Raw genomic sequence first — 25,221 nt, forward strand, 5'->3', positions numbered from 1 at the left:
AAGTTGATGGTAGAGATGGTAGAGAAGATGTCATCCATTGATCATGAATGGAAGAGGATGACAGATTCAAAGAGCCACAAGGCAAATTTAACCCTTTCCAATCCACTGTCTGACTCCTGAGGATATTCTCATTGAAGGCTGTACAGCTCCGATGTTGGAAGACGTCCAGCAGGGTATTCTTACTGTATGTTACTGGCTGCTCTGTTGTCGCGGGGCCTCTCCAGCATGTCCCATACCGGAGAGTACTGCTCTAGACAGCAGATGGCGTCATTGTATAATGGCAGAAAGAGAAAGCCCGCTAGGAAACCCTGAATCCAAAATTGGATTGCAAAGGGTTAAGAGATGATGGTGGGTTGCGCCAAGAATAGGGACAATGGAGTCAGTGGGGCTGTGGCAGCAAAGCTATGCAAATAGGTGGACACAGGCCCTCCGTTCTCGTGATCAGTGGGTTTCCCAGCGGTCAGACCATGAAGAAATTGGAGAATAGAATTATTATATTATTATATCACTTTTACTTGAAAGAAGAAAATTCAAGTACTTTTGTATAACGTAGATTGGAGAAATGGTTTCTAACTAAAAAAAGAGGCCGATGACGTCAGCAGGTAATCCTTACAACTAAACTAAGATTTATTTTAAACAATTGTGTTCCTCAAGTAAAAACAGAAGAAAATAAAAATGTAACCAATATGGGAGAACGTTATTTGTGCAACACATGTGAGCAACCAAAAATGTCTAAGGTAAGCAGTTATGTACAGCCATATACATAAAAAAAAAACTGAACAGCAATATACACAGTATCACAGTGAGGACATTGGCATATTCACCAATCTGTAGTGTAAATACGAAATGCAAAGCAGCATGTAAAGAGAACAGTGCTACACATAAAGCCAGGCCTGTCAAACAGCTAACACACCGGGGGAACCCGGCCAGAGGGATATACTGTGCAAATAAGCAACATGCATTTCATACAAACAGCAATTTATGGCTAATGGTTGACGCAAGTGTGTTAACAATGACTCTTCAGCTGCAATGCATAGTGGATCTGTTATGCCATCTGCTTCTCTTTATACCACTCCACAAACTCATCCAACAATACCGGCCCTGTGGGGAGAAGAACAGTACATTAAAGTGTAAAGTGCAAAAGCAGATATGTCTATTAGGGAGCGTTCACACGAATGTATATCGGCTCGGTTTTCACGCCGAGCCGATATGCGTCGTCCTCATCTGCGGGGGGGATGGAAGAGCCAGGAGTAGGAGCTGAGCTCCCGCCCCCTCGCTGCCCCCTCCCTGCCCCTCTGCACTATTTGCAATGAAAGGAGGCGAGATGGGGGCGAGGCTAAGGGTTGGTAATTAGCCCCGCCCCGCCTCTCCCCATTGCAAATAGTGCAGAGGGGCGGAGAGGGGGCGGGAGCTCGGTGTGAAAACCGCCTTAGGAAGCGTTCACACATTGCAGATTTGCAGCAGATTTCACCCCTTCAATTTGAAATCAATCAAAAAAGGGTGAAACCTGCAGCAGATCTGCACCACATTTTGTGACAAAATACACAGCAAATCAGCGATGACTAAGTGCACCCTTAGGGCTTCTTCACATGAGCTTATATCGGACGCTGTTTTCATGGCCATTCGATATATGCTACCAACTGATTCATTGGATTCCAATTCATCAGATCACACAAGCATATTCCTGCAGCATAAAAACGCCTGGCCGGCCAATATAGCGCTGGGCCCTTTTATGCCAGCCAGGAAGGATAGTCCTGGAACTATCTTTCTGGCCAGAATACGTCGGCCGCTGCATGGGCTCCTAAGGGAGCCTATAACAGCTGCCGGAGAAGGGAGGTGGGAGGGAGTTTAGCAACATGACTGCTAAACTCCCTCCCCCTTCTCTTCTCCGCCCCTTGCCGGCTGTTTGCAATGGGAGGGGGCAGGATGCGGCGGAGCTAGCTGATAAGCTCCCGCTCTCCTTCATTGCTGGCTGCTGACAAGGGGTGGGAGCTTAGCACACTAGCTCCCGCCCCGTCTCCTCCCATTGCTGAGAGCCAGCAAGGGGGAGGAAAGGTGGAGACCGCTTAGCAGAGCTAAACTGTCTCCCCCTGCCCAACAGCATTGCGGGCTCGCTGTATATGCGCGGGGCCCGGGCCGTCTGAACAGGCGAACGTAAAAACGACCAACGCCCGTGTGAAAGAGCCCTTAAACAGTTTCTCTCGAATGACATTCATCACTGATCCGGTGGATCAGCCAATAAATGCACGATTGCTGGTGGTTGATTGGATCCCTTTCCACTTCACATCATAAAGATGTGGGTTAGACAATCAGACTTCCAGATTAGAGAAGGTTCTTATAAGAGGCGATGTGCACAGGTTGCACCTGCTTGAAATTTGCCCTCTACCCCAATTCTGGGAGAAAAAAAAAAAAAGAGGTGGGGCAACAAGACACAAAAAGACCTGTTATTACTCAAATATACCACCTATAACACTGATCATATAAGATAGCAATAGGTGAGCTGTTATTATGGAGGAACTAATAATACTATTAATAAGGCAAAGTACTTACAGGCCCCATCCTCGTCATAATTGCTGAGGTCAAGGTTAATTGTGCGGCTGAACTCTAGAACGTTGCACCATTGGTCCTTGTTGATAACTTTGTATTTTGATTGCTACAAATAAAACATGGATCATTTAGCCAATGACACTGGATACCCTGAATTACATGCATTAGATCCATTATAGGAGGTCAAATGTAATCCGCACTCCAGTTATATTAGAACGGTCTTATCTCTTAGTTATAGGCCACTGTCTCCCCGGTCAGTGTTATGTCAGTTAATTTGTGACTGCAGTGTATGGGGGAAAAAAATTGCTGCCCCACTTGTGATTTGCCTGAAAGAAGGAGGTTCAGCAATCAACAGTATTCATTACAGAGCGATGCTCACTAAAGAGCTCAAGCCTAAAATTAAAACAAAACGCAGGCCTGCTATCCAAGGATGTTGTGTTGGTGCATGACCATCCACGTCCGCACACCGCTGCCCATCCTGGCAACATTCTACAAAAAGTTTGTTCATGCATCCCCCCTAGAGTCCTGATCTTGCCCCATCAAACTATCACCTATTTGGTCCCCTGAAAGAAGCCCCAAGAGGATGAAGATTCACATCAGATGAAGAGGTGAAGACAGCGGGGCATTCGTGGCTCGCAGCGCAGACTAAAACATTTTTAATGAGGGAATACAATAGATTCTTGACAGATAAAGTGTATTGAAAATCAGGGAGCTTATGTCAAAAATATTGTATTTGTCTTTTATGAAAGTCGAAGATAAATCCACAGCTAGAGAGCAGATAGATCATTTTTGACTCACATTTGTAGCTGTCATTTATAATCTCCGTGATAAAAATGTTATTTTAGAAATGCCTGACCAAGGCAGCGCTAAATAACGGACATCACCAGCAACATTATCCCTCTATTCCAGGAGTGTGACACAAACATACTGATAGAGGAGTAAAGCAACATGTCAGCATGAATGCTATGCTTTTTAAGTATGGATCCACCTCAAAACGGGTGCTGAAAGATGACAGTTCATAGCTTGAAGTCGCAACAATAACAAACTCAATTAAAGGGTTCTGCCAGGTTTGAATGTTATGCCCCCCCCCCTCCCACCAACACCCCCATCCACAGAATAGGGGATAACAGAGTTGAGTGCTTCAGTTCAGCTATCTTCAGCAGACTGACTGAAATAAATGGAGCGGCATTGCACCAGAGCCCCACTCTCCGGATCAGTGGGGCCCCAGTGGTTGAATCTCCACAGATCGGACATTGACCTCTGTACTGTGGATAGGTGATAACTTTCAGACATGGCTCAGCCTCTAAACTTTAGATCATCTCTGACAAGAGCCAAAATTTCAACCCGGGTGATCAGAGTGATGGATATAACCAGTCACGCTATACTAACTTCATAGGCATTAGTTTAATTCCACTTTGTTGGAGAACAGAGCCAAAACATCCAGCAACCTTTCCCCTCTAAATGACACTCCTTGTGCAATCCATTACAGCGATATATGTATATAGTGCTATTCAGACCTCAATAATAAAATAATGGGCCTTGTTTAAATCAAAAAGTTGTAAGTCCGTCCTCATAACTCATAGCAATCCATCAGAGCTCAGCTTTCATTTTTCCAGAGCAGTTTAAGAAATTAGATTTCCCAGATGTTCGCTACGCAAAGATAGAAGGTTTGGAAAAATGGTTGTAAAATGTTGTAAGAACTGTTGTGCCGAGGATTCGGTGTGAACTGTTCGCCGTCCACGGTTTGGTCTTTCACATTTTGGAGACATGGCAACAGTCAAACTGGTAATGATATGAACGTCGCTTAGCAACGCTTGCCACTCCCTAGTGGCGCCGTTAGCTGAAGCGCAACTGCACCAGCTAGACTTAACATGGGAACTTTGGCCTTGCCTGACTGGTCACTCAATGTATCAAACTCAAATTTTATGATTTTAGGCTGGGGGGGGGGGGGAACACGGGACCGAAATCCTGCAGAAATATGCGCCAAGCGCCTGCCCTCTACCCGCCCCTTGTCCATAGCCATCAGTGGGAGGAGGTGGGTGGAACGGTGCTTAGCTCCGCCCCTCCCATTGCACAGAACAAACGGGGAGGAACAGAGGTGAGCCTGCGATGGGAGGGGGGGGGGGGGGGGAGAGGAAGTGGGCGATGGCATGGTGAGGTTTAATAAATGAGGCTTAAAGTGTTTCACTCCTGCATATGAGAGCCTACACTTCTATTGTAAATATGCAGTGTTTAATTCTTAGAATACATCATTTTCTATTGTCAGACAACACTTAGCTCTGTATTCCAGTTTTTTGTATTGGAGTAAATTTACTTTGCTTTTTTAGGGATAAAAACTCCACCCAAAAAAAAACACTTTAAAAAAAATTAGCATTTTTTTTAAACTATGTATTTTTAGATTTATTCTTTGGTTGGCGTTTTAGGTGGAATAAAGCCTTCTACTGCCTGCGACCAAGTCTTGCATTTTCTAAAAGACGTAAAAATGAAAAGCTATTCAATGCAACAGGACTGCCTCGCAAATTATAAACATAGACTATGCAACAGCGCCCCCTGCAGCAACTGTGCAGTCTCCGCAAACACCGACCATATACAGCTGAGGATACTTTTAAGTCATTTTCATGGAAACCTTTAGGCCTGTGTCACACAAGCAGATTTGCACAGCGTTTTGATTTCAGTGGGTTCCTTCAACCTAAAACACATTTTGCGTACACATCGTTCGCGCAAAAAAAAACCCAAAAAACAGCATGCTCCATTTTTCAGCACATTTGTACACGAAAATAGCACATCTTGAATTAACTTAATTGCCCATTTCAATGAGTGGGAGCATGGTTGCGTTTTTCTTTTTTGCAAGCGCTATAAATACACACAGCGTTCCTGACCTAGCAAAATGCAAGAGATTTAGTAAGTGATATGCAGCACCGTACCTCTAGGAACTGATGAAACACGGGAAACAGAGGCCATGTTTTTCCTAATAAAAGGCCTAACATACACTTTGCGGTATTCATATCTAGGCTCCGCTGATCTTTTTCCTAGAAAACATTACATAAAAATCAGAATAGTAAGAAATAAAAAAGCAACCTCACAGAGAATGGCAGGTTTAGGCTGAGTTCACATGGGACGGATTTGCCACGGAAATTCCGTGCGGCAAATCCGCCCACGGCGCCTAATCCATGTGGATGAGATTTTGCAAAAAAAAGTTTTAAAAAGTATAACTTTAATTCCAGAACATTTTCCACACAGGTGTCAAAAATTTTGAGCAATGGGACTCTGGGTTTGGAGATGTCAAGTTTTGATCGCCCAGTATCTCTAAACCCAGAGTCCCACCGATCAAAGGTTCTGACATGTTCCTGTGACAGGAGAAGATTTTCCTGGAAGTGTACATACAATTTTAATAACCACTGAAAATGAAAAGGATTTAAAATGTATAATTATATCCATATTATCCACAAAATATACTCCAGTATCGAAACCTGCTGCCAGATAGAAGGTTAGAAAAAGTTTGTAAAGCTCACTTTTTTGTTTTTTTTCTCCTGTTAGAGGAGTTTCCTAACTGGTTATCTCAGATCAGTCTTAGTGTGCTACCACCATGTGCCCCCAAAAATAAGACCTGCCTCGATAATAAGACCTACCCTGATTTTCAGGGGGTGGAGCTGTGAAATAAGCCCTCCCCTGAAAATAAGCCGCTAGCTACACTATATAAAAAGAGAAAACAATACTCTGGCGCTGCGGCAGTCTTCCATGTAGTCCTCAGCGCTGAGAGTGCATTCTCTTCCTGGTAACGGGGCTCGAATACCCCGCCTCCAGCGAGAGATTGCTGTGATTGGTGTTACATTTTCTGTAGACAAATATCGGACACATGCCAGTTTACTTCTCGGGTTGTGAAATTGTACATTTTATTTGAAATACAGGTGTAGAACTGCAATAGAATTGGTCTAATAAGGTTACTTACCCGTGCAAAATCAAAAGCATATCTATAAATAAGTTTAAAATTAGCTGGCTCATTTAATAAAGATCTCAAGTAATCCAAAGTATTCCTAAGTTTCTCAGTGGCGTCACATCTGAAAGAGAATGTACAAACAGATTTGTCTGTTAAAATGTCAGATACTAACAGCTGGCACATGACATCTTGTGATCAGTAATACGGTACCACATGATGGACGAATCACAATCTGCCCTCAGATAATGTGCTGACCTCTGCTCTGTGCAGCATAAGGCAACATTTGGTAGTCAAGAGTAAACCTGGTGACTTGAGTGGCTTTGATCATGGGCAGATTATTGGTGTGCAGAGGTGTGGTGCCAGTATTTCTGAAATAGTTGTACTTGTTGGCTGTTCCTGAACCATGGAATCAAGAGTGTACAAAAACTGGTTGAACCATGGACAGACATCTGACAGATGATCACATACCGGCAGGCCACGTGTGGTTGATCCTAGAGGCGAGCGACAGGTGGCATGTCTGGTATCTCAGTAATGACATGCCCCAGTGGACCAACTGACCCAGCAGTACAACTGAGGAACTTAGACAAAAATTCCACAATGAACATGCAGTGTACCTTTCGTCGACTGGGGTTCAATAGCTGAAGACAAACAAGGGTGCCTCTCATGACTCCGTATCATCACCAACAATATCTCACATGGCCCCAGGAAAGACATCAATGGACCTTGGACACATGGCAGAAGGTCATCTGGGAGTGACAAGTCTTATTTCTGTCTGAATCATACGGATGGCCAGTTCCACTTCAGGTGTAAACAGCATGAAGCTGAATCTCACTGAACATGTTTGGGATATACTGGAATGGGCTGTGAGATCTGCTCCCACTTATTCACAAAATGGCATTAACTGACGGAGCTGCTGCAGCAGCAGTCGCCATGGGTCTAGTTGAGTATGGAGGATGTTTGCCACCTTGTGGAATCTGTTCCCAGTCATCTGAAAACCATGATCAGCTAAAAAGGTGGACCAAGCAGTCATTAGGAGGAATTTCTAGCGGAATGACTATTTGGTATAGTACCTAGTAGTAGCAAGCTTTCTAAAAACCACCCCCTACATTAACAAGCACATCAATGGAACCATATCCAGGACCTTGTTCCTTGAAGACATTTTGCCCAGTTAACAGAGTCTGTAAGGGAGCGAATCATTGGAATACGAGAAGCTAGATGGTCGTATCGACAAATTGCCCGTCACCTGGGCCGTTCTGACCAAACTGTTAGGAGGACCAATAGACGCGTGAAGGCACATACAAGGAAGCCAGGCTCAGGATGCCCTCGAAAGACGACGAGTAGAGAGGATCATCTGATTGAAATCTAGCTGCCTGTGCTTGTCGGACAAGGTCCGCCATCTAGAGACAGGTGGCACCATCATAACAGGCCCCTGTTTCTGTTAAACATTTCCAGGTGCTTGGCTGAAGGACATTTGGTCTCATGGCACCCATTATGAGTACTGCCTTTGACACCCACCATGGCTTAATTTGCAGTGGTGTTATGAACGATAAAACTAGACTGCTACATGGTGGAACCAGATTTTCTTCAGTGATTAATCCAGATTTAATTTGGGCACTGAAGATGGCAATATTAGTGTCTGGAGACCTAAGGGGGAGCGACTAAATCCTGCCTTTGCTTTTGAGCACATTACCCCTACTGCTGGTGTGATGGTCTGGGGAAACATTGCATACAACAGTCGGTCACCTCTAGTAGTGGTAGGAGGGAGAATGACAGCTCAGCGATATGTTCAGGACATCCTACAGCCACATGTGTTCCTCTCATGGCGGCTTCCAAGAGGCATTTTCCAGCAGGATAATGCTCAGCCGCATAAGGAAATGACTGCCGTTCCTGTATACCGAAACTCTGGCGCCTGACAACTCCCCCCACGATAGCGCTCTGGTTCAACACAGTACAGGGAATCAGAGAAATGGAGGACCTCACGGCATCGATCAAAGGTACTCAAGAAAAGTTCACTAAGAAGACCTGGTTCTATTGGTTGGACTTCCAGAATTCCGAGGAGTATCGGAGGCTACTAGACCCCAGCCGCCAAAGGTCATAAAACCCACTCCTATACAACCCCCCCCCCCCCCCCGGACCACCTACTTACCTAAACCTACTTGCTCCCCACTGTGTCATGTCCTCCGTCATGTTTCCAAGAAGTTTACATGTTAAGGTCACACGAGTTCTTTAATATGCAACGTTTGAACGGTTACTAGTAACAGACTTTCAAAAAAAGCGCACCCAGAACATATGGAAGGAGTTTAGTAACAAGGAACTGACCACCGGGCCAGCGTGAATTTGGGAGTCACGCAGGCACACTTCTAAGAACACCTGTTTGTGACCCAGGACATTACAATAGTTAATTGTACTAAGATTCCTGAAAAAGTCCTAACAATTTCCTCCCTTCTGTTGTAAAACTAAAAAACCAAAAATAAAGAATTTAAAAAAAAAAAAAAAAAAAAAGGAAAGGACTGCGGAGGCATTCCTCTGACACATTGCCAAACTTCCGTGGCCTACCCAGTCGCCAGATTTATCGCCAATAGAACATGTATGGGACCATCTGGGAGGCCAACTTCGACAGCCTACAAGTTTACACAATCTAGAGAAGTTCAATTACAGCAAATGTGGAGCGATATGCCGCAGGATACCATACGGAACCTGTATGCCTCCATGTCGGCCTGTATCACATCTTGTATCCAAGCTAGAGGCGGCTCAACAGGGTACTAGAGCCTCCCTTCAAGTGTTCAGTTTTCTGCAATAAATAATTTGGCTCTGATATTGTAATCACTTACTTATATCAATGTTACAATGACACACAGGAGTTGTCTGAATTTTTTTTTGACAATGAGTCTACAATTACTACAGCCATCAGGTCATTGAACTGTAAAGGCGAAGTAGTAGGCAGTTTTTATTTCCGGAGGGGATGAATAAATATGTACTTACTGTAGGGAAGTCATTCCTTTTAACCATTCTTGTAATGTAAAGTAGCCCATATTCTGTGCATCCAGTTTCCAGGCTAAAACGAGCATTACTACCTGTTGGAGAGGAAGAGGTTACAATGACTGCCTGCAATAAACCCACTAAAACCCAACCAGAAGAGGAACATTCCCAGGGAGCGCAACTTTGGAGGCAAAATTATTCTTTCACAGCTATGCTGATCAATATCAGCTTTTTGAAGGGGTTTGTTCTATCAGCTATCTCCACTGACGCCAAGAGGATTATTATGACTGCTACGGTAGACAACTGGGGGAATCTGCCATCATTTCCACATTTTCAGCAGTGTGAACCAACCGTGGCTAGTTCATGGGGTTTACCACTGACTATTGGGCTGCACCTGCATTTGCAACTGGGAAAAAAAAACAAAAAAAAAACACAGGTACCCCAAGCTTAGTGTCACACTATTATAAGTGCGTTCATGAGACTCGGGCACAACTCACATTGGACAGCAGTACATGTGTTGGCCAATAAATAAGACCACGGCACATTCACATGCATCTGGATGTCCTATTCTTCACCCATAAAATGGGTGAATTTGTGGAATGTGTAACTAGCACAAGGTCACATGACGGAATTTTGCCACAATTTGATGCCCCATTCTTTTGGATACGAATCTGCGCCGCAGTCTACGTAGCATGGAGTTTTTTTCCACGTAGGGATTTCAAATCAGTGAGCAGGGGAAAAAAAAGTCACTTCCTGATGTGTCAGGATTTCTGCAGGTGGATTTTCCTATCGAAAAGTGCTAAATGTTATTGTGGATCTGCAGCACACAAACATAAATCTGCCGTCCCTTATTTACACTCATGTGTATAGGGGACATGCATAAGCTACCTTTTGTATTTTTTTTTTTTTATAGGCTAGTGCATAAAAAAATAAGTTTTACATTTTCAGGTTCTACGCCAATATCTTCACAAAACTTCTCCATGCCTTCCGGACCTACTATGTCATCAGTTCCTGTAAAGTGAAGCATGACATTTTTATTACAGATTCTAGGGTCACAAGTTGAACTGTGTAGTTACAGTAGCGCTTTTAAATGGAAAGTATTTTAAAACAAAAAAATATTTATGATCTATGATAAATAGGCAATAAGTGATCGATCGCTGGAGGTCCAACCGCTGGGACCCCCAGGAATTACGAGAACAGCAGTGGTGAGCATGCATGACCACTGAACTGTCCCATCACTGTCTATGGAGATAGCCGAGCACTGCACATGGCTGTCAGTCATCCGTTAAAGGGGTTTTGCAGGGAAATACTATTGATGACCTATCATCAGGATAGGTCATCAATAGTTGACTGGCCGAGGTCCATCGCTCGGGACCCTCTTCCCCGCTCTCCTCTTTCCTCCATCACCTTCCTTACCTCCAATCGCTTTCTGTTTGGCTGCTCCTCCCTCCCCTCCCCAAATAGCTGCGCATCTAAGAAGAAAAATGAGAAGAATTCTCCCTCAGATAGAACTGGGTAGGGTTTATAGAGAGGTTGGAGTCATGCACAAGCATGAAATAATGGAAAAGTAGAATGGGGATCTCCTTTAATGGAATCAACCCCCCCTCCTTTGGCAGGCAGAACCGCCGGACCCTAACCGGGGCTAACAGAATACTCTCCGTTCATTTTCTACCAAAGGCTAGCTCCGCGGCATAGGGTTTGGAAGACCAACCTAGTTTGCTATAATATATTGAGGGAATCAGGAATGGGAAGTGTTCATTGCCATTATTATTCTGGTTTACGATTATTGGTCTATGATCTAACTATGACGAACATTATGTTGATGTGGTTTTTTTTTTAAATATCTTTTATTCTAAAAAAATAAAAATCTACAGTCTGTCTTCTACACAGTGGAGCAACAGGGAGGCTAAAGTAAAGAGGGAAGAGAATAGGAGAACGATGCACCAGCAGATCCTCATCTCCTAACCATCTCCCCTTGTATATTTCTATGGCTCCAAACCTCCTCCCCATGAAGAGTACACAGTTATGGGTGCCGTTATTTGAATCTGAACAGTTCAGAGAGCAATCCAATCTGGACTTATTTCGGTTTAGAATGTTTGCTTTAATCAGCTTGTGATATTTTACAGGTATTAATAAACTGTACGTTTCCTTATTTCCCTACAGTGAGAAAGAGAGGATGTTTCTAGTCTTTTTTCAGTGATCTTGAAGTATTTTTAAAGTGACCCTCCAGTGAGTAGCTCAAAACCAGTATGTAAGTCATTGCCTACAAGGGATGACTAGTTGCCATTTATTTTATCTTCAGCTCTTGCTCCTTGACTACTTTTTGGCTCATCTCTGACTATAGTTAACCTACAGTGCCTAATCTGAAGTAGTCTGGGACACACCCCCAGTCTGCTTCCTCTGCAGCCTGAACCAATGATGGCAGAGGGTGTGTCCCAGACTACAGATTAGGTACCTTAGCTAAACTATAGTCACAGATCCACAGCTCTGTCCTAAACAAAGGGGAGCCAAAAAGCAGTCAAGGAGCAAGAATCAAGGTAAAATAAGTGGCAATCATCCCCATTAGATACATATTTGTATAGCAATTTTGAGCTTCTATCTTATTAAAAGAAAGTTGTCTAGCATGGGCAGACCCATGCAGTATTACAGTAAACTATGTAATTTTTCTATGTAAACCCCTATCACAATTTAATGACGGCCTCCAGAGAGATGCGGCTGCTACTTTGTGGGTCTTCACTCTAGTTCATACAGTGGCTTGTGACATTAGAACTGTATTTCCCCTTTAACTATAAAACAATATTAAATATTTGGAGCATACCTGCGTATTCATAAAACCATTCTAGGCACCTCTTGCTCGAGAAAGCTTCGTCCTCTGCTCTTATCCTGGAAGGGTCGTATTTCTTATACATTCTTAAATGGTAAGACGTAGAGAGAAATGATGTTCAGTAACACTGTGCACCGCGGCGGGGGGCTGCCAGTAGTAACCAGTCTTCTAGCATCTCTTGGTCATCTCTGAGCACTTACAGGCCACATAGGTTTGTACTACTGAAAATTATTTTACAAGGAAACAGTCCGACTAGATACGTCCCTGTAGTAAATCATGGTTTTAAGGCACGGATCCCCTTTAGTCTTCCCTCACGTAGTGCCCTCTGTGCTGCCGCCCATCTAATAACACAGTTTATCACTTTACAAAGTGTATAGGGTCAATTCAATGGCTAATCCTTATGGAATACTCATGGATTTTGCCATAAATTTGTTGACGTCTTTACGGTGGAATCCTGGCACAACCTGTCTGGCCGAACCCTTAGATGCCAAGTGCAGCCAGTTCATTTCCCACTCAGGGAATGTTCACACATAGTTGAAGATGCGCATCATTTCCTAGTATCAAAATCAGCACCATTGGCACAGGCTTTGGTTCAGATATGCAGCCTATTTTACCTTTTTAATAGATTTTTAATGGTACAGCTTTGGGGGTGGATTTTCCACTGCTGAAAATCCACACCATATTCCACTATGTGTAAACATACCTTTAGAGGAAAGTGTAATCAAAAAGACTTATTGTATAAATCAATTTATGTTAAACATATTTTAGAATTTTTGGCAAATTTTCTTTTTAATTCTCACTGTCACCATTTATATTTAACAAGAAAAAAAAAAACTAAATTCCAGCAGTTTTAACACGGACCACCAACCCCAATAGTCGGACACTTCCTGTTTCAGCTGTCATCTCATTATCATCCCAGGCAGGATAACAATAAAAAGGGACACCTATATATAGATAACAGAGCATCTACCATCCACAGAATGATTGTCACAGCTCACCTCCTCCCCTGCATAATGACCTCTATAGGTACTCTCCTGTCCATTGTGTCTATGGCCCATGAAGATTCTATAAAGCAAATTTCTTAATGCTGTTAATTTGAGCTCAGTCAAGGTGGCAGACCCCCGTAGTCATATACACAAAAGAGAATTGGAAAAAAATGAACACAAAACAGATTATAGAAATATATAAAAAAGTTTCACTTTGTGGTTTTAATTTGTAAAAACAAAATATGGGTAAAAGCTCTTTTACATGCAAAGATAATCTTTCAAACGACTGCGATCTTTTTACATAAAGTGTTAATGGCCATTAACACCATCATCTTCACTTGCATGTAAAAAGGACTTCCAGGAGCTGTTTGCAGAGCCCAGCATGCAATTAATGACACGCCCGGTTGTGCAAACAGCTGCATTATTTTCTTCTGCTGTCCGCAGGTTACAATGTTATCTGCCAGCTCCCATGGAGTTAACAGCCTGCAGTCTCTCTTAATAGCTGAACGATGGATTTTAAGTTCACCTTAAAATCATCGTTCAAACAAAAAGTGCATGATAGCAGCGTTTATAGGTCATGATTATCAATCATTTTCGGTCATTTGAACTAATTTTGAGCGTCAGTCAATACGTGTAAATGGGCCTTAACACATTCCAAAGTCTGCAGAAACAGTTTAGAATTTGTTATGGAAGGTTTCCATAAATAGATATTGCTGTTAATCTCACCCATCATGTCTACTTTTCTTGGCCAACAGGTCGTCACCAGCAGCAGGTCTCCTCTTTTTTCGTGGGGGCATAGTTTTATTGAAGCAGTCCGAGGTACTGCAGGAACGCAGACTTCCTGAATAAGAATAGGAAACAGATGAGAAATTATTTCTCTATATAAGATGTGTACCACACATATGAATACTCCCTCTCTTCCCTAGTGTTAGCTATCCCTCCTAGCTTTGTGCCATCAATAGAGATGAGCGACCATACTCGCTAAGGCAAACTACTCGAGCAAGTAGTGCCTTATTTGAGTACCTGCCCGCTTGTCTCTAAAGATTCGGCTGCCGGCATGTGTGAAAGGTGAGTTGCGGCAGTGAGCGCGGGGGGGAGAGGAGGGAGAAAGATCTCCCCTCCGTTCCTCCCCGTTCTCCCCCGTCGGCAGCCGAATCTTTAGATACGAGCGGGCAGGTACTCGAATAAGGCACTACTCACTCAAGCAGTTTGCCTTAGCGAGTATGCTCGCTCATCTCTAGTCATCAGCAAATTTGATTAGTTTTCCATCAATTCCCTCCTCCAGATCATTTATAAAAATGTTGAACACCACTGGGCTAGGACAGAGCCTTGTGGTTCCCACTTGATACATTCTTCCACTTGGATGTGCAGCCATTTATGACCAATCTTTGAGTACGATCACTCAGCCAGTTCTGAATCCACTTAACAGTTATCTTGTCAATCCTATATTTGGTCATTTCTTTAATAAGTATGGTATGAGATACTTTGTCAAATGCTTTACTAAAGTCAAGATATTCTATATCCACTGCATTTCCCTGATCAACTCAGTCGGTAATTCTGTCATAGCAGGAAATTAGATTAGTCTGGCATGACTTGTTTGTTACAAACCCATACTGGCTCTGGTTAATTACTCCATTTTTTCCCAAGTACTTGCATACATGACGTTTAATAATTTGTTCAAAGATCTTTCCCGGTATAGAGGTCAGGCTCACAGGCCTGTAGTTTCCTGGATCCACCTGCTTCCCTTTTTTGAAGATGGGGACAACATTTACCCTTTACCAATCTTCTGGGACTTCTATTCTCCAGGAATTTTTAAAGACTATGGCGAGTGGCTCGGCAATTACCTCCGTTGCTTCCTTTAGTATCCTAGGATGTAATTCATCCAGACCTTGAGACTTGAATTCATTTAAGTTAGTTAAGTGTTCCCTCACCATCTCTCTGCTTATAGATAACCTGCATTATTTTATTCCTCCAATAGCACAGGGAAGATCAGCTGATCTCCATCTACTTTCTGAGAGAAAACAGATACATAATAGGAATTTAAAAGTTCTGCCTTCTCAACATTTTTCTTAACCAATTCATCATTTCATCCTGTAAGCATCCAATAGAATCTTTGACTTTTCTTTTGCCTTTGACATACCCCCCAAATCCTTTTTTATTGTTTTAGGCCTCTGTTGCAAGAATCAATTCATTATTAGCTTTAGTTTTTCTGACACTTGCCCTACAGTTTCTGCAGACCACAGCATTAATCAGCACTACATTCCTCGTTCATATGGGGACATGTATTGCCAAGAACTAAAGTTTTTTGTACAGCATAAACAAGGAGATCAGTTGATAAAAAGCTAAAAGATTACACTTCTACATGGCCTAGTGATCAGGGAAAGGTGTTCGTTCTTAATAGCCGGGCCTATAAAAGGCCCTTTATTGTAAGGATAAGGCTCCGTCCACATTACCATTAGGGACAGGTTTCTGCTTCAGGATGTCAAAATAGTGTAGACTACAGAGTCAACGGGATCTGTTACAGATTGGATCCATCATAACAGTCATGGCTCCAGTGAGATCAGAAACTATTACGCTAGTCTGAACAGAGCCCAACCGTATTGATGAGAGATTCTTATTTCTCACATGGATACATTACAATTTTTTTTATAGTGTTAAACCTAGAAATAAACGTAAGGAACATTAGATGTTAAAGGTCTACCTGTCTGGTGATCGTCTTGACCCACGTCTTCCGTCAAGTTCTACAAACAGGATATGAAAAGTTAATCTACTAACATATCATACAGACTCGCGTCTCAATGCGCTTCAGACATTGTATTGACTTATATGCTTTCTGCTGCATCTAAACCCTTTCATGACCAGAAGTGTTTTGGTCTTCATGTCCTGAGCAAGATTTCACCTTTTGGAATGCTGTATTCTAAAAGGTGATTTTTTTTGCCAGTTTTTAGTCTACCAAAAAATGCTGTGTTTATTTTCAGAACACGAGAAGTCCTTATTATTTAAAATTGGAGTAGATATTAATTTTGTAGTAGTTTTTTAGTTGTTGTTTGGGAGGGGACCGAAAAAGGGAAGAAGAAAATAGGAGAAAAAAAAAAAAAAGGGTTATTTTCCTCATTTTCCCACACTATGATTCAAGGTAGTTTGCTCAACTAACATGTATAATTATATCACATACATGTACATTATAGAACATAAATAAAACCCCTATTGTAGCCATAAATGTATGTTCTTCCCTTAGCTTTAGTCGCAGCCTCCATTTTACTTGTGCAAAAAAAATTTAAAAAAAAAAAAATGGTTGCATGTTCTATTTTTCTGCATTTTCTTGCTTTTAAAAAAATTAAATTAAAAAAATAAATAGCTTAGGTTTCCCTATGCAGCCTTTATTTGATCGTTTTACAATGCACAAACTCGCAATTTTCATGCAATGCGTTTTTAACATTAGAAAGTCCTATCGTCTTTCTCGAGAGAAAATGCACTGCTGCCGCTCAGGCACCCCATGAGCAAAATTGCGACATTTCCGCGATTTTCTTGCTGAGGTATCGCCCTGTGAAACCATCCTTAGTGATTTGTAGTCGCAGACATACAGAGGGAATGTAATTACGATGATGTCATTACTGATGTTACAGGAATTACCGGAATGAGGAAGCAGCGTTTCCGCTTTTGGGGGACGATTCAGAATTATCCCAATACAGCTGGAAACCCCGTGATCGGCGGGTTACTGCAGCACAGGATGGATCAAGCTGTCAGAACACGCAACATTTGGAAAAGGTCCCCATATTAATTACTGCGACAGCTAATAACTCCTGTGCTGCAGGGACCTGACGATTGCGGGGTTTCCTGCAGTATGGGAAGGGTTAACCCCTTGAGTGGCGGGTTTCCTACCACCCTGTCGTGCCCACCAGGGCAGGTTTTTTAAATGGTCTAATCATTGAATTTCAACTAATTTTGCAGTTGCGTTCCAAGAGCCATAACTTTTTCATTTTCCCATTGACACAGCCATATGAGGGCTTGTTTTATGCGGGACAAGTTGTACTTTTTGATGGCATCATTTTTGGGGGTAGATATAATGTATTGCATAAATTTTGTAAAAACATTTGTAGGGAGATTGGGGGGAAAAAAAAAGAAATTCTGCCATTTGTTTTTTGGATTTCATTTTTACGGCGTTCAACATGCAGAATAAATAATGTGATATCATTATTCTCTGAGTCATCATGATTCCGGCGATACCAAGTTTATACTGTTTTTAGGTTTCTGGGAGGAAAAAAAGAAATGGGGAAAAAAGAAAAAAGGGGGCCATGTCATTAAGGGGTTAAATAACGTACCAACTTCCTTCTCTGGGTCATTATGATGCACGGATACCACGTGTGATTTTATTTCACATTTTTTACAAAGTAAAGGGAGACAAGGGTTTTTATTTTTATTTTTTAATAATTTTTTTTACTTTCGTTTTTTTTTACTTTTTTTATTTTTATCCCTTTAGGGGACTTCCACAGGGACCCATCAGGACCCCCTGATCACTTTCCGGGGGTCTGATGGTGACAGCCCTTTACATGCTGCAGTGACAGCCCTTTACATGCTGCAGTCACAGACTGCCGCATGTAAAGGGTTAACACAGCAGAGATCGGAGGTTTTCTCTGATCTCTGCTGTAAGAGCTGGTGCCTGCTTGTCCTCTGACAGCCAAGCACCAGCTCTCCCTGCCACAGAGATCATCGGCTTGCTTCTGACAAGCCGATGGTCTCTATGGCAACCTATAAACAAAGCAGGAGATTAGAAGCAGGAGACTGCCGGCATATCGGCAATATCTTCCTGCTTCTCAATGTCCTGCTTTGTTCTCTGTGGGTCTGTGCAGGCAGAGCACAATGCCACAGCTTGTGGCATTGTGCTCTGCAGCTCCCATAGTGATACATAGCCCGGAAATCTTCCGGGCTATATCACTATCTGCAGTGGAGCTCGTCCAGGAAAATTTCCGGGCGTGCCACTCAAGGGGTTAAACCAACAGCTTTTGATCCAGGTCTTGATAGCGGCACCCGAACTAAATCAGGTTCTGATAACGGCACCCGGATCAGAGGCGGTGAGGGCCTTTTACACTGAATAATGGTTTAGATTCTCGCTGGATCGCCGGAATTTGAATGATAAGATGTGGCAGAGAGAAAGGGGGGCGGTAAATATACAGCCGCTCGGCAAACTGCCGTATACGTACACGAGGCCCTATAACAACAGCCAGACCTGATTATTATTATTCAATAACCTCCACTCTCTCCAAAATGAAAAACCCATGGAGATGGATTTTTACAATTTGCTGTCAGAGAATAAACTGCATGTAACAAGTCTAATATATCTTCACATCAATGAGTTATTATTACCAGCCGGTTGAGTGTGTGGTATATCTTGTGAATATTTGCCAGTGTTGATAGATGAGAGTTCAGTTGAAAATCTGCAAGTTGAGATAAGAAAAACGGTTTTACAAGATGGCAGTCATTTTTCAAGTATTGAGAAAAAAAAAAATTATCTACTAAAAATACAATACATGTACACGATATAAGGCCAAATGCACATGGGTGGATTTGCATGGCAGAATCCCGAGTGGGTGTCTGCTTCCGGATTCCACAGCATATACCTGCCGTAGCATGCTATGGGAAAGACGTTTTTTCTTGCCCATGAGCAGAAATACATTGCGATTTTCTGCTGGCGGGGGAAAAAAAATAAATTGCAGCATGCTCTATTTTAGTGCGGCCTACGCACAGACGCTTCCATTGAACTCAATGGAAGCAGTTCATCCTGTGGCCCGTCCACTATCATCATCATTGCAGAAAGGCCGTTGGATCCGCGTCATAGCGACGGTGCGTTCAAATCTGTACTGCGCATGTGCGCCAGTTGGTGCATCCGCAGCACACAGGAAAAGAATTGGGACAGGTACGCAGGTGTCATCGGCTGGGCATCAGGTCATATTCCACTGCAGGATCCGGCCCAGTAGTGTGCATGCGGCGTAAAGCTAACCGATATCCTGTGCTCCTCCAGGGCGGTCAAGAACCTCCTGTAATGAAGGAGGGGATCTTCTGGACTCAGCAGAGTTGGTAAGTCTCCAGTAAGGGATTATTCACACGACTGTATATGTAACTCTGTGTGTTGCCCGATCCCTGCGGGCAGCGGACATTATACGTCAGATTCTGGTTTATAAGGATCAAAATAAGACATGCTGCAATTTTTTTTTTCACATGAACCATCAGTCCATGCCTGTGCGAATAGTCCAGATGGCTATAATGGGTCCCTGTGCTCTCCGTGAAATACACAGCCAGCACACAGACAGGATCTATGCCCCTATGTGTACATTGGGCAGGACACAGATGGCATCATGTTTTTTGCATCAAATTTTGCGCCCAAGTGTTCTTACATGTGAAATTATATTCTAATTTTCATCAACTGTAGTTAATGTATGTAGCAATCTCCCCCAAATCGTTGTTACAATGAAAGTTTGCTCTGCTGGATGGGGCACCACTGCTGGCACTATTGTTCTACAGTGAAAATAGTGGCATCCACATAGCGGTATAGTCTCTGTGTGATTCACCCTAAACAGCATCGAGATGGAACCACAGGCCGCCATGACGTAAACAGAGACCAAAGCTCAAAGTTTCACTTGCCTGATCACCAGGCTGTGTTAAAGTGCCTTAAAGGGGTTGTCCCGCGAAAGCAAGTGGGGGTATACACTTCTGTATGGCCATATTAATGCACTTTGTAATGTACATTGTGCATTAATTATGAGCCATACAGAAGTTATTCACTTACCTGTTCCGTTGCTAGCGTCCTCGTCTCCATGGTGCCGTCTAATTTTCAGCGTCTAATCGCCCGATTAGACGCGCTTGCGCAGTCCTGTCTTCTTTTCTGAATGGGGCCGCTCGTGCCAGAGAGCGGCTCCTTGTAGCTCCGCCCCGTCACGTGCCGATTCCAGCCAATCAGGAGGCTCGAATCGGTAATGGACCGCACAGAAGAGCTGCGGTCCACCGAGGGAGAAGATCCCGGCGGCCATCTTCACCAGGTAAGTAAGAAGTCACCGGAGCGCGGGGATTCAGGTAAGCACTATCCCGTTTTCTTTTTTAACCCCTGCATCGGGTTTGTCTCGCGCCGAACAGGGGGGCTACTGGAAAAAAAAACAAAAAACCTGTTTCGGCGCGGGACAACCCCTTTAAGGAGACTGATCACAGGACATCCATCTGTATGGCCATAATGGTGTGTAAATTGCTGTTGTAGGACTATTGTAGGGTACAACTTGGTTGCTACTCATGCGGAACTTAGGCCCAATGTGCACGGGTGAATTTGAATTGCAGAATCCGCACGGGGCACCCATGTAGATGATACGCAGTTCAAACCACCCATAGGGAAACATGGACGTCCACACCTGAATTAAAGTATGGAGAAATCAAATCACAGCCTGTTAGTTTTCAGTGAGGTTCCCGCACGGACCGCTTCCAGTGAAGACAATAGAAGCAATCTGATCTGCGGCCCGTTTGCAATTCACATTGCGGACGGACAACAGATTCCGTGGGGAAAGCTGGAGTTTGGAAAAACAAAAGAAAAACAAAAAACACAACTCTACAACACATGTCCTACTGCCAGCGCTTCTACACACATCGGCAGTAAAGGAGGACCACCCAGACAGGTACGCACGGTCCTCGGCCGCAGGCAGAGTCGGATTCCACTGCGGGCCCCTGCATGCGGAATCCGGCCTGCCCGTGGACATGAGGCCTTAGAATGGACAAAACCCATTAGATGTTGACATGTCACAAGTTAGGGCTCCTGTTTATTGCTGTATAATTCGTGGTCAGCGTCCGCACCGCGAATCCGCAGCAAACACCGCCTATTACTTACTATGGAGAACTGCTGCTTCCTCCATGCAAGCGGGAATCAACTGCGATTTCTACTCACGGAGGAAAAAAAAAAAAAGCTCAGCATGTTCCATTTTTGTGTGGATTCCGCACCGACGACTTCCATTGAAGTCAGTGTAAGCCATCCAATCCACGGCCCGTCCGCCATGCACTTTGTGGACAGATCTCGGATTCAGTGTCATCGCCTAGTGACGGCGCAAGGGAAAATAAAAATCTGTACTGCGCCTGTGCGACGGCAGGCTGCCGGGTCCATCCAAGTACAGATTGTCAGGTGAGCGCAGGGGGCCTAACTGGTACACAACTGCCACTGAGCTGTATTCTGGAAAAGCCACTTGCGATCTGCAACCAAAAATCACCCAAGACTGGATTGGCACAACGGTCATGTCACGGTTGCATGTAATGAAGCAAGCAAATTCACAATTACTACTTGGCGGTCACAACGCGACCTTGCAATCCTGATGTCACATGATCAGTCACTGTGTAGATCTAGCCCGAGGTCTCATGTATACCACATGGTGTATTTACGCCTGTAACAATGTGCGCAATGTGGAAACAAAGTTAATTATGGTTGCCATATCTTACACTGTATTCCCCCGAAATGCAACGAAAACCATGTTTTTAGTCTGAAAAGTAAAGAACGAAAAATAAAATGGCTGCCGTGTCATTCAAAGTGACAGAACTCATTGATTAATGGGTTCCAGGTTTTGTTTGGGCACCCATGGTAGAATGAGCCAATGGAAATCTGTAGAGAGTCTTAACCCTTTCCAATCCACTGTCCGACCTCTGAAGACATTATGATTTAAGGCGGTACAGCTCCGATGTTGGAAGACGTCCGTTGAGGTGCTTTTACTGTATATTGCCAGCCTCTCTGCTGTTGGAGCCTATCCAATGTGTCATCTCATGCAGTACTGGCTTTGGCCAGCATATAGCGCCGTTGTATAACAGCAGAAAAAGAGTAAGCCCCCTAGGAAAACCAGGATACAAATTGGATTAGAAAGGGTTAATATGAAGTGCGGCGGAGTAAGATGTGCCACATTTACAGCATCTTTCTGGCCATCTTTAGGCTCAAATCAGGAATCTCCACCAGCTAAGAGTGTAGATTTATACTAAAATTTATGTCAGCTTCCGGTGGACATTATAGTAAATTTGTCTGGCTGTGGTAGGACCTGTCACCTCACCTGTTTTAACCCCATAGTGACTGATACCTGACTAATTGACTTTAAATCTGCACATACATCTTTTAAGGGAGGTGGTTTAGCTGACTGACAGCCAGGCTCCTGCTCTAACTGCCAGAAGTGGAGAAACCTCAGATCCTGGCAGTTTCATCCCTTACATGCCACAGGCAAATAGCAAATACAGCATTTAATTATCCAACAGGGGAAGGGGCTCTTGTCACCCATATGTAACCAAAAATGCGATCACAAGATACCAATTGGCTTCTCTTGATAGCTGAACACCTGACAAAGGCCTCCGTGTCTGCCATGTAAAAGTAGCCTGTTAAACTCTGCCTCGAGCACAGTCTAATAAGCTGCTGTCATAGGCATAGTAGAATGCACTACATAATTATTGCAGTGTAGTATTGTAGTGATCGAACAATTGCATCTTTAACTCTCCTTGACGGACTAAAACTATAAAAAAAAAAAAAAAAGGTCCAATACAAGTTTAATTTTACAAAAAAATCTCCGCTTTAAAAAGAATCCCCCACAATCTTTGCAAGATTTAAAAAATTATGTTTTATCATATTAAAAACAGTACATAATAGAGCTTAGTGCATTTGGAACGACCCAAACAATGAAAATATTGTTATCGCACGTACTGAACACTGTAAAAGCTTTAAAAAGTAATAAAACGAGTAATGCTAGAATTGCTATATTTCTTTTGTTAGCCTACCAAAATGCACAATATAAAGCAATACAAAAGTCCCGTGTACCCTAAAATGGTAATAAAAACTACAACCCTTCCCGAAAAAGACCGCATGGCTCCGCTGACAGAAAAATAAAAAGGCTTTAATTACTCGTCTTAAAAAAAAACCAAAAAAAAACAGGCTTTTATTGTGCTAAAGTAGTAAAAAAAAAAAAATCTACATAAAATGTATTATTGCAGTAATCATGATAAGAAATTTATATTATTTTTACTGAATGGTAAATCCCATAAAAACAAACCAAAAAATATTTGGTAACATTTCTGGGGGTTTTCCCATCTCCTGCCAACAACTGTAATAAAAGGGATACAACACATCAGGTGTACTTTAGAGGGGGGTCTCAAAAAAGCCCCCACAGGGCTGTCAACAAGTTACAGCTCTTATAATGCGGAATGAAAGTCACTTGGCTCTTAAGGCACAAAATAGGCCTGTCACTAAGGGGTTAACAACATACTTCCTCATAAAGCCGGTTTGGAGCAGCCATCTTTTCCTATAACGGATGTACGGCCCCCTTTATTCCTTCTACAAATTTACGACAGATGTTTTTTAAAATCTGATGCAATTTTAGTAGCTGCCACTAGGGGATGCTTGCTGAAGACACATCTAGGCCAGGCTCACAGAAGCGTATTTGAATTGTGTATTACGCACGTATAATACGTGGTACATCACAGCAATTCAAGATTTTTGCTGTTAGGCCAGCATTTTACTGTGGTGCGGACCTGCGTATTGCAGCGATTTTCGGCTCCGTTGCTTAGCGATGTTGTGTATAAATGCTGCACACATACAATGAAATTGTGCAAGTACAGCGTTTTGTACGCACCTATAGAAAATAGGACTTCATTGCGTGAAATACATGGCAAAACAGAACGTGCTGCATTTGTTTACTTGCGTATTATACACAATGAAAAAACATTAGTGCGAGTGTACCAGCGAAAATCAGTGTATTTGAATTGCCGCGATGTACCTGGTATTATATGTAATCATGCAAGCAATTCTAATCTGTTCGTGAGAGCCTGGCCTTACACTCACACTAGCGGTTTTTCATTGGGAGAAAAAAAAAAAAAAAAAAAAAAAGCATATTATGTGCGCTAGAGCCCTATTGCTCTCTATGGGAGAGTACAACATGTAGTACATACGTATTTACATTGCATATGTGCATATTTATCTAAATGACAATGGTAAATGAAAAAAAAAAAATTAAAAAAAGCCAGGAAGACTGCGCATGACAGCGCACGTGAGATACATTGTACTGCGCAGGCCAAAACCTATACCATATGCAGGTCCACAACATGGTAAAACGCAGCATTTTACCACGCGCTCGTGTCTGCCTGCCTTTAGTTTGGTTCATACCAGCATTCTGATTTCAGTTTTCTCCTTCTGCTATGAAAGTGGGAACACAGAATTCCAAATCTGTCCCACGATAGAAAAATGGACCCCGCAGCTATAGTGGGGTGGGTCTGGGCTGCATTGAGAACAATATGCAAGGAGCAACCAAGCTCCATCTTAAGGAAAAGGAAACACACAGCTTTTGCAGTTTTTTCTAGTGCAAGCCTTGCCTAAAGGGATACGGCGGCCCTGTAACAGAGAATTTCCTTTCCCTGCATGCATACATGATTAATACTCAGTTTATGCATAAAAACAGAGGATAGCGATGCAACATAACGAAATGGTAAACGGCAGCTGTCCTTACAAGGGTAAGTCCCGTAAGAATGGTGGCCGATCCTAAGGACAGCCCATCGGTATAGACTCTACACCCGAGCCAATAAGCTATTTGACAAGGCCAATGCAGCCTCTTTACTGTCACCATGCACAGGGCAATGCATTCAGTAGCATCTGGGCTGGGTATTAACCCCTTAAGGACATAGATTGCAGCAGGGAAGGGTTAAAAGCGGGGGTCGCCATCCCGATGCACCCCCGCTGTTGCAGGGGGAGCCTGGCTATCGGTGACATCCGACTCCCGCTGCCGGATAGCGCTGGATCATAAGAGATCTCGCGCTATCCGTAGGGCTTAACTGTACGCCCTGTTGCGCTAAGTACCAGCCTGCCAGGGCATACAGTTATGCCCTGTGGTGGGAAGGGCTTTAAGGGAACCTGTCACCTCCCTACAGCAATGCATGGCACTGTGAAGAGAGTTGGACGTTCAGTA

General features: G+C 43.2%; 1 protein-coding gene across 1 annotated transcript in view; it reads right to left on the reverse strand.

Annotated features, from left to right (window-relative positions):
* Nucleotides 1-603: 603 nt before the first annotated feature.
* The window catches only part of DCUN1D4 (defective in cullin neddylation 1 domain containing 4), a 42,885-nt gene continuing 18,267 nt past the window's right edge, over nucleotides 604-25,221 (reverse strand). The window contains exons 2-11 of the mRNA XM_066573092.1: nucleotides 18,638-18,708; nucleotides 15,975-16,014; nucleotides 14,000-14,114; nucleotides 12,282-12,373; nucleotides 10,404-10,474; nucleotides 9,467-9,558; nucleotides 6,497-6,605; nucleotides 5,472-5,576; nucleotides 2,551-2,653; nucleotides 604-1,101 (exon numbers count right to left, since the gene is read on the reverse strand). Of these exons, the coding sequence (XP_066429189.1) occupies nucleotides 1,046-1,101; nucleotides 2,551-2,653; nucleotides 5,472-5,576; nucleotides 6,497-6,605; nucleotides 9,467-9,558; nucleotides 10,404-10,474; nucleotides 12,282-12,373; nucleotides 14,000-14,114; nucleotides 15,975-16,014; nucleotides 18,638-18,708 (854 nt within the window). The 3' untranslated portion in view covers nucleotides 604-1,045. The remainder of the gene's footprint in view (nucleotides 1,102-2,550; nucleotides 2,654-5,471; nucleotides 5,577-6,496; nucleotides 6,606-9,466; nucleotides 9,559-10,403; nucleotides 10,475-12,281; nucleotides 12,374-13,999; nucleotides 14,115-15,974; nucleotides 16,015-18,637; nucleotides 18,709-25,221) is intronic.

This window comes from Eleutherodactylus coqui, chromosome 7 (assembly GCF_035609145.1).
Source record: "Eleutherodactylus coqui strain aEleCoq1 chromosome 7, aEleCoq1.hap1, whole genome shotgun sequence".
NCBI classification, from domain to species: Eukaryota; Metazoa; Chordata; class Amphibia; order Anura; family Eleutherodactylidae; genus Eleutherodactylus; species Eleutherodactylus coqui.